Source organism: Brassica oleracea, unplaced genomic scaffold (genome assembly GCF_000695525.1).
Source record: "Brassica oleracea var. oleracea cultivar TO1000 unplaced genomic scaffold, BOL UnpScaffold01161, whole genome shotgun sequence".
Lineage (NCBI taxonomy): Eukaryota > Viridiplantae > Streptophyta > Magnoliopsida > Brassicales > Brassicaceae > Brassica > Brassica oleracea.
The window spans coordinates 9,756-19,217 of NW_013617718.1; the positions used below are offsets into that span (position 1 = coordinate 9,756).

General features: G+C 43.6%; 1 protein-coding gene across 1 annotated transcript; it reads right to left on the bottom strand.

Annotated features, from left to right (window-relative positions):
• Nucleotides 1-3,705: 3,705 nt before the first annotated feature.
• Nucleotides 3,706-4,593, bottom strand: LOC106320983. Its single transcript, XM_013759317.1, has one exon. It carries the CDS (start codon nt 4,591-4,593, stop codon nt 3,706-3,708), a length of 888 nt encoding a protein of 295 aa, XP_013614771.1.
• Between the last annotated feature and the right edge of the window lie 4,869 nt (nt 4,594-9,462).

Below are 9,462 nucleotides of genomic sequence, written 5' to 3' on the forward strand. Positions count from 1 at the left end.
GTCAAGCCCAAGAGCAGCGAGGGTCTCGGTGTGACCGAATCGAGTTGGCAAGATCTCGGTGTTGAGAAGCGTGTTGTATTTTTGCGCAGACTCCTTGTCCCATCCTTCGCAGTTGAAGGTGAGGAGCATTGGGTCGTCGAGATCTATCGGCTGACCCTCTTTTCTAATGCGTGGCCATGGGTAAGAGGCCATGGCGTTGTGGCCCGCAGGCGGGACGTAGTTCTCGTGGGTGATCTTCGGGGTTTTCATCGCCTTTTGCTTTGTTCTCGGAGCCATCTGCAAAACAAAACAATGAATTATGCATTAATAATGTTCATGGGTCATGTAGAAAACAATGGAACTTCACCATTTCTCAGTTAAATCCAAGTCCATTCAATTTTCAAACAACCCAAATCACAACATGAAGAACAACGAACCTTATATAGCCTAAATTCTACCCGCATCAACAACCAATCAACATCATGAATAGTCGCAATTCTCAATTCAATTTCGAAACAAGGCGGTTCTCATTATTTTACAATGAATCTTCTATCTTCCTAGCAATCTTGAGATGAACTTATCAAAGTATAATGCCATGAAAAACGATTCAATTGCTTAAGAGGAATATGAGAGAACCACGATTTGCGATTGGAGAGAGTTCGAGTTTTACCTTGTTCGGTTGAGAGAGTGCTGGAAAAACAGATTAAGTTCGAAATCCCAAGGGGTTAGAACCAAAATCGATTGAGAAAAGGTTGAGAGTTTAAGGTTTTCGATTTTAGGGTTCTAAACTTATGGGGAGGAGGTTTGCGGCGATGTGGGGCTAAGTGGGAAAGTGGGGTAGTTACCTTAAATAGGCAAACCCTAACCGCTTCCTCTTCTGTTTTTTATATATATTTTTTTATGTGTCGAAAACTTACCTGGAGGAGCAGCTGTTCTCCAACGAGAGCAGTCCATGAACTGTTCCTCCGGGAGTCTTCGATTTTATTTTTCCTATAACAGATATAAAAACAAAATGGAACAAAATATGAAAAGAAAAACATATTTACACATACCACTGGATTGCCTCCCACCAAGCGCTCGATTTAAGTCACTAGCTTGACTTTGATCAGCCTATTGAACTGGGGATGGATCGCCTAAGGGAATTTCTTCCCCTGCTGCGATTGTCGTATCAGCTAGGTATGGCTTAAGATGCTGACCATTTACGACGAACTTCCCTCCATTCGGATCCAGTAGGACTACAGCTCCATATGGTCTGACCTCCTTGACAGGAAATGGTCCGGACCACCTGGATTTCAGCTTCCCAGGAAAGAGCTTCAGCCTGGAGTTGAAAAGCAAGACTCGATCATTTGGTTCGAAGCTTCTGCAGATGATCCGCTTTGGTCTTTTCCTTGTAGATCTTCGTGCTTTCATAAGCCAAGTGCCTGATATCTTCAAGTTCGTGAATCTGAATGGAACGCCTCTCCTTGGCTGATTTGATATCGAAGTTGAGTAGTTTGACAGCCCATGCCGCCTTGTACTCGAGTTCCACAGGGAGGTGACAGGCTTTGACATAGACCAAATGATATGGAGTGGTCCCTAATGGCGTTTTGTAGGATGTTCTGTAGGCCCATAGCGCATCATCTAACTTTAAAGACCAGTCCTTGCGTGTAGTTCCAACCGTTTTCTGCAGGATGCACTTGATCTCTCTATTAGACACTTTCACTTGACCACTTGTTTGGGGGTGGTATGTCGTAGCAACTTTGTGCTTGACACCGTTCTTCTTCAAGAGCCCTTGGAAGACCTTGTTGATGAAGTGTGTGCATCCGTCGCTTATGACTACTCGAGGTACTCCAAACCGAGGAAAAATGATGGTTTTAAACATTTTGGTTACAACCCGCGCGTCATTAGTGGGACTGGCGATTGCCTCTACCCACTTGGAAACGTAATCCACTGCCACTAGAATGTACTCGTTCTTGCACAATGGTGGGAATGGTCCCATGAAGTCGATCCCCCTACAGTCGAACACTTCCATCTCGAGTATGAAGTTCTGGGGCATCTCGTTCTGCTTGCTAATGTTCCCTTGTCTTTGGCATGAACTGCACTTGGAGATGAAAGCTTGGGCATCTCAGAACATTGTTGGCCACCAGAAACCAGCTTGCAAGATCATGGAGACGGTCTCGAATGCTGCAAAGTGACCGGCATAAGAAGAACCATGGCAATGAAGCAAGATTTCCGGAATTTCAGCTTCCGGAACACAGCGTCGGAACACTCCATCTTTGCAGTGTCGATACAAGAACGGTTCATCCCAAAAGTAGAGTTTTGCATCCCTTAGAAATTTCCGCTTCTCATTCCCAGTAAACTCAACAGGTTCTTTCTCTGCTGCTAAGAAATTAGCAATCTCAGCGAACCACTGTAGGTGGGAGTACCTCTTTTTTATAGCCGCAACAAAGTGTTCCTGGTCGGCGGAACAATCCGCAGAACAATCAGCAGAACAGTCCGTGGCGTGAGTATCTGGGCTGTTCTCGGCATACAGACCAATCGAGTAGACTTGTTCTTCAGGGAGACTATCATCAAGAACAGTCTCGTTGTCGATCTTCATTCTAGGCAAATGGTCGGCGACACCATTCTCAATCCCTTTTTTTGTCTTTGATCTCAAGGTCGAATTCCTGGAGTAGGAGGATCCATCAGAGCAGGCGTGGTTTGGCATCTTTCTTCGTCAGCAATCACTTCAGAGATGCATGATCTGTGTGCACTATCAATTTAGATCCTACTAGGTAGGACCTAAATTTCTCAAAGGCGTAGACTATGGCCAGAAGCTCCTTCTCCGTTGTCGCATATCGACATTGGGCTTCATCCATCGTCCTGCTCGCGTAGTAGATCACATGCAGTTTCTTATCCTTTCTTTGTCCCAGCACTGCTCCTACCGCGAAATCACTAGCATCTGTCATGATCTCGAAGAAAAGAGCTTCCATAGACACTGAAATCGTCCATGAAAACCTCCATTATATCCTCAATCAGGTCAGTGAAAATAGACATCATGCTACGTTGAAATGTCACAGGAGCATTGCACAAGCCGAATGGCATTCTTCTGTATGCAAACGTGTCGTATGGGCACGTGAACGTCGTCTTCTCTTGATCATCCGGGTGGATAGGGATATGAAAGAAACCTGAATAACCATCTAAAAAGCAATAGTATGGGTGGTTAGCTAATCGTTCAAGCATCTGATCAATGAAAGGTAATGGAAAGTGACCCTTGCGAGTCGCAGCATTCAATTTACGAAAATCTATGCACATGCGATGTCCAGTTACTGTTCGAGTATAGATCAGTTCATTCTTCTCATTTGTTATGACAGTTATTCCACCCTTCTTAGGAACTACATGAACATGGCTAACCCAGTTACTATCAGAGATGGCATAAATCACACCAGCCTCTAGAAGTTTCATTATCTCTTTCTTTACAACATCTTTAAGATTTGAATTTAACCTCCTCTGATGCTCTATAGAAGTCATCGATTCATCTTCTAGGTGTATTCTATGCATGCAAAGATCAGGTGAAATGCCATGAATGTCAGCTACTGAATAACCTAATGCCTTACGGTATTTTCTCAGCTCACACAGGAGTTTAGCTGTTTCCACATTGTCCAGTTCAGAATTCACAATAACAGGATAAGTAGAATTTGGCCCTAAGAACGCGTACCTGAGCCCCGTAGGGAGGGATTTTAGCTCGATCTTTGGATTCAGTTCGCTTCATGGATCGTCGCGTGGTGTGCTCACCTTAGTAGCGCCCTTCGAAGCGACTGCTCCAGAGTTATCGCTCTGATTGCTCTCGTCTTTCTCCCCCAGACTTAGATAGGTTACAAGTCTCTCCATGCTTTTGGCTGAGTCAAGCATCTTGTCGTAGCCGTCCGCGTCCACGCTCATGACATTTTGCTCTGTCACAGAGCGGATCAGAGCTAGCTCGAGCGGATCGTCGGTAAGGATCTCCTCGATCATCCCTTCTTGAGGGAGTAGCGCCTGATTGCTATAAACAACGGTGTATGTCTGCGCATCTAGCATCGGTTTCTTCAGCAATTTGTTCATTTCGAACTTCATCGCAATGTCTCCTAGGTGAAGATCAATCCTCCCTTGCCGAACATCAATGATCGCACCAGCTGTGCACAAGAAGGCACGTCCCAAGATGAGTGGATCTCTCGGTTCTTCTTCAACTTCCAGAACCACAAAATCTGTCGGAACAAAAGTGTTCCCCACTCGGACATGAAGATCTTCCAGAATACCCACCGGTGACTTGACTGATCTGTCAGCGAACACCAGGGAGAGTCTTGTCGGTTTGAAGTTTGTGAAGCCCAGTCGTTTTGCCACAGAGTAAGGCATGAGATTGACGCTGGAACCCATATCGCATAGAGAACAGGCGAATACAGTTCTCCCAATTTGTATGGAGAGAACAAACTTGCTTGGATCATCCAATTTTTTTATCGGCTTGTTCTGAAGTACAGCAGTGCACTCTTTTGAAACCATCAGTAGCTCAGTGTCTCCAGTCACCTTACCAGAGATCAACCTTTTCATTAAGCTGCGCATAGAAGGGATCATTTGAATCGCATCTACAAGAGGTAATTTGATAGTTAGATCTTCCAGCATCTTTTTACACTTGGTCTCCTCCCGATCCTTGAGAGACGTCTTTATATTGCGAGTTTTCTTTGCCGAAACAGGATATGGAACCTTAGGGGCAACGGGTTGAGTGACAGGGGTTGGATCAGTCTCAACATACTATTACGGTTCCTCGTCCGACAAAGGGGGTGGTTCAGATCGTGGTTGCTCACCCTCTTTTTGCTTACCCTTTTCCGCTGCTGACAACTTCTTGGGAATTGTATCCGGTAGGTTTCTTCTACTCCTTAGTGCTACAGCATTGCATTCTTTAGGATTCTTGTCGATCTTTCCAGGTAGAGTACCTTCCTGCCTCTTGACGCTCTCAGCTGTCTGTACGATCTGAACATCCATCTGGCGCATATGGCTGGCTACATTATCATATTTGGTACTCAGGTCATTGAACATGTGGTTCATCCTGGAGTTGATGTCCGTGGTGACTTGATTCAACGCTTTCCCTTGAATCTGTTGCCCCTGGAGCAGCTGCTGCATCATCGTCGCTAGACCCTTTATTTCGTCTTGCGGAGCAGTTGTAGGTGAAGGAGTGGTCGCTTGAGCAGTTTGCTGTTTCTGGTTCTGGAACTGGTTATGCTGTGCTTGGCTCAGGACATATGTTCTTCCCTGATATGGTTTCTGGTAGCCGTTGTTCTGCCCTTGACTGTTCTGAGCGTTGTCAACCGGATTGTCAGCCTTGGAATATGAAAAGAGGTGAGGATTGTTCCTAACGTTAGGGTTCGGGTGGTAGTTCTTGTACTGCCATCCTTGTCCATTGACGTAGGTCACTTCTTGCTGATCATCCATGGTGTTGTCTCCCTCAGTTGTAGTGTCTGAAACATTGTTCTCTGATGCAGCTTCCTCCATGATGAACACTTGGCTCTGATTACCTTTCAACAACTGGTCAACCTTAGCCGCAAGGTCGTCTATCCTGTTTACGCTTTTGGAGCGATCATGTTCCTTGTTCTTGTTGAGGGAGCTGGACGCAATATTTTCGATCAGTGCGAATGCGCCTGGTGTTGTTTGTGTCATGAAATCCCCATTGCTCGAGGAATCCATAGCATTGCAAAATTCATAGCTCACTTCATCATAGAACACTTCCAGAATACTGGTCAACCTTAGCCGCAAGGTCGTCTATGCTGTTTACGCTTTTGGAGCGATCATGTTCCTTGTTATTGTTGAGGGAGCTGGACGCCATATTTTCGATCAGTGCGAATACGCCTTGTGTTGTTTGTGTCATGAAATCCCGCATTGCTCGAGGAATCCAGACCATTGCAAAATTCATAGCTCACTCCATCATAGAACACTTCCAGAATATAGTCATCCTCAAACCCATGGTGAGGGCACCCCCTTCGGTATTCTTTGTAACGTTCCCAAACATCATAGAAAGGTTCGTCGGTCTTTTGCTTGAAATTCGAGATCTTATGCCTTAGAGCTGCGGTTTTGGACTTCGTATAGAAGTGGCTCAAGAACGCCGCTCTGACTTGTTCCCATGTAGTGAGCGTACCGGTTGAGAGCGAGTCGAGCCAGCGAGCTGCTTTCCCTTCCAAGTACCAGTTGGGAGCGAATCAAGCCAGCGAGCTGCTTTCACTTCCAAGGAGAATGGGAACAGGTGCACTTGATGTAATCTAGTGAAGTTGCAGACTCTCTCGAAATTCTCAATGTGGTCCAAAGGGATTTCAGCTGCGAGACCGTTGAACGTTTTCTTCTGCACCAAGCTGATCAAAGCGGGTTTGATTTCATAGTCCTGTCTAGTGCAGGGAGGCGGATTGATTGTGGAGCGAGTGGTGGGGAAGTTACACGGAAGGTTCCGCTCTCCGATGGGAGCGCCTTGTTGCTCGACTTGCTGAGCAGCAAGGTCGGCGGCTGCTTGGCGAGCAGCCTCTTGTGCGTTGATTGTCTGTTGCATCTGCTGCATCTGTTGTTGCATGAGTGCCATTGCAGCAGTGAGATCGTCTTGGCCTCCGTGATCAACCATTAAGTTGTTAGTAGGCCGCGGTTGTTGTCTGTTATGTCTTTCTAATCTTGCGAGCTCCTCGTTTCTTAGCGTGAATAATGGCCCTTGTGCGTTTCTCCGAGTATGTCTACTGGTCATGCACCTGGATCATCAGCTGGAACAAAGAGAGAAAAGCAAGTTAGATGCTTTAGACTAAGTATAGAACTGAAAAACAAAGGTAAAATATCTGGTCCCCGTCACAACGGCGCCAAAATTTGATACACTAAAACTGAACCTTTCCTACTGTCAAGTTAACAGTGATAATTGTATTAATTTAGATTCATTCCAGAGGACCAGTCTACAATTTATTCTTATGAGCTTTCAACATAGCTAAAACTAAAAATGGGGTTTTAAATTAAGTAGTGACTTGCAAGTAAAGTAAAAGATTTTACAAGGTTTAGTTTCGAAATTAAAGATAAGCCGATCTAGGGTTTCTCATCGGGTGTTAAAACTTAGCCAAACATTTATTCAAGCTCGTTGAGACATGATCTAGAACCCGGATCACTCTTAGAAGAACAACCCACTGTCGTGGCGCTGTTCCCTTTGCGGTTCGACCTTGACGCCTAAACTGTCATTTGGATCAAGGGTCGATCGCAAGTTATAGAGATCAAGTCCGATGGGTTCACTGAACACTCTAGTATCTACTTTTGCTGACTAGAGATGCTCAGCTCATTCATTCGATATCAGGTAAACTACTACACGATTAGTGAGTGATTGAGCCTAAGATCTAGCAGTAAGTGATTAGGTTAAGACTAGCATTAAGAACTAGAATGAACGAAGAAACAAAAGAGTTGCTTATTTATGTTTAGCCTCGCGATTAACACCCTAGAACCCTAGACAAGCTAGCCGACTACTCAGCCATAACACAAGACGAACAAGACATGATAACTGAATAATACTGCATGTAAATCAAAGGTAAAACAATGGGGTTCAGGATGATTTTCTCTGTCAAGAAGGGGAGCCGTCTCCCTTACAATTGCAATATCCAAGAATAAGGTCTAGGTCTCTTGCAAAAACTAGAGTCCTCAAATAAAATAGATAGGGGCCGCTTTTATATAGAGGCGCCCTTAGACTTCAAAGTCGAGAATCGGCAACTAGGGCAAATCTTTGAAGTATATGGAAAGAGAACAATCGTTTGGCTGTTCCTGGTAGGATCGACCGTCAGACTGCTCCGCGGATTGTTCTTCGGGAGAAATCTCCAATTCTTGCTCTTTTCTTCATGCCTCTTCCTTTAGCTCTTCAATCTTCTCCAGACCTGAAATGACTCTAAAAACACTAGACTAACTCAATAAAACAATGAAAACAAGTTAGAAAGCATATACACAATGATGTCAAAAACATCATATATCAGCATGCGTACTTGGGGACATGTTCAAGGCTGTCTGTTTTGTGGGGAACCAAATGAATCAAGGGATCATCTTTTTTTTGCTTGCCCATATACCTATGCCCTATGGATAGAGGTGATAGGTACGTTGTTAGGTCGCCCTCCTGACCCGGACTGGGAGAGAACACTTGTGCATCTAACAACTTATGGGTTTGATCGGCTTGTTTATATTCTTTTGAGACTTACCTTCCAGACGACAATCTACATGATTTGGAGTGAGAGAAATGATAGGTAACATCTCAAGAAGCCTAGACAAGTAACTCAGCTAGCAAAGTTGATTGGGGAAAACAGTGAGGAATCGTATCTCTTTGATAAAATACTCGGAGAAGCCACGCCTGCGGGTATTGATGCAACTCTGGTTTAGCACACATACTTAAGTAGGCTTTAGTTATTTTTTCTTCACATGTACATAACTATTCGTTCCATTGATGATTAATAAATTTATATTTCATCAAAAAAAATACGATACAAAACCAATAAATATACCAACAATTATAGGTTTAGAGCTTTATGATTTCAAATGATCCAATATTGTGTGTGATTTTTATCACAGATTTGATAGCCCAAGCACATTATCTGTGTGATTTTCACATGATACAACCATGAAATAATATATATTTTATACTGTAACTTTATAAAAGAAAGCTACATTATGATTAGTATAAAATGTATAAGATCACTGAAGATGTATGATCAGAGCAGAGCCGAATTAGTTCATTAAGTGTGAGATGAACTACAACATAGAGAAATAATGTGATACGTAGGACGTGGAAGGAGTAGAACGGAAAAAGAAATAGATTTTTGTCAAGTCTATTTTATTTAAAATTTAGGAAATAATTTAGGGAGAACTCTTTTCATTAACACTACAAGAAAACAGCGACATACTGAGATAAAAAATCGTCGGTATGTCGTCGGAATAACGTTATTCCGATGACATACTGACGAAACAAGTCCTTGGAAATAACTCCTCAGAAATTCATTTTTCCTCGGAAATCCCTCGGAATTTTCCGACGGAATTCCGAGGAAACAAATTTCCGAGGAAACTCCGAGGACGACCAGTTCGTCGGAAAGCTCCTCGGAATATACCGAGGGAGAGCTTCCTCGGGATATTTCGATGGATTTTCCGATGGTCCAATCCTCGGAAGTTCTGACGAAATGTTCCTCGGAATTTTCATTGGGAATTTCTGAGGAACGGAGCCCTCTGAAAATTCCGAGGAACGAGTTCCTCGGAATTTTCATCGGGAATTTCCGAGGAACGGAGCCCTCGGAAAATTCCGAGGAACGTGTCCCTCGGTATATTCCGAGGAATGAGTCCCTCGGTATATTCCAAGGAACATGTCCCTCGGTATATTCCGAGGGTTCATTTCCTCGGAATTTAAAAAAAAAAAAAATTTTTAAAAAATAAAATTTTTGAAATTTAAATTCAAAAACATAAAATTAAAATTAAAATTGAAATCATATTAGTTAATATTCAAAGTTGAACAAATAA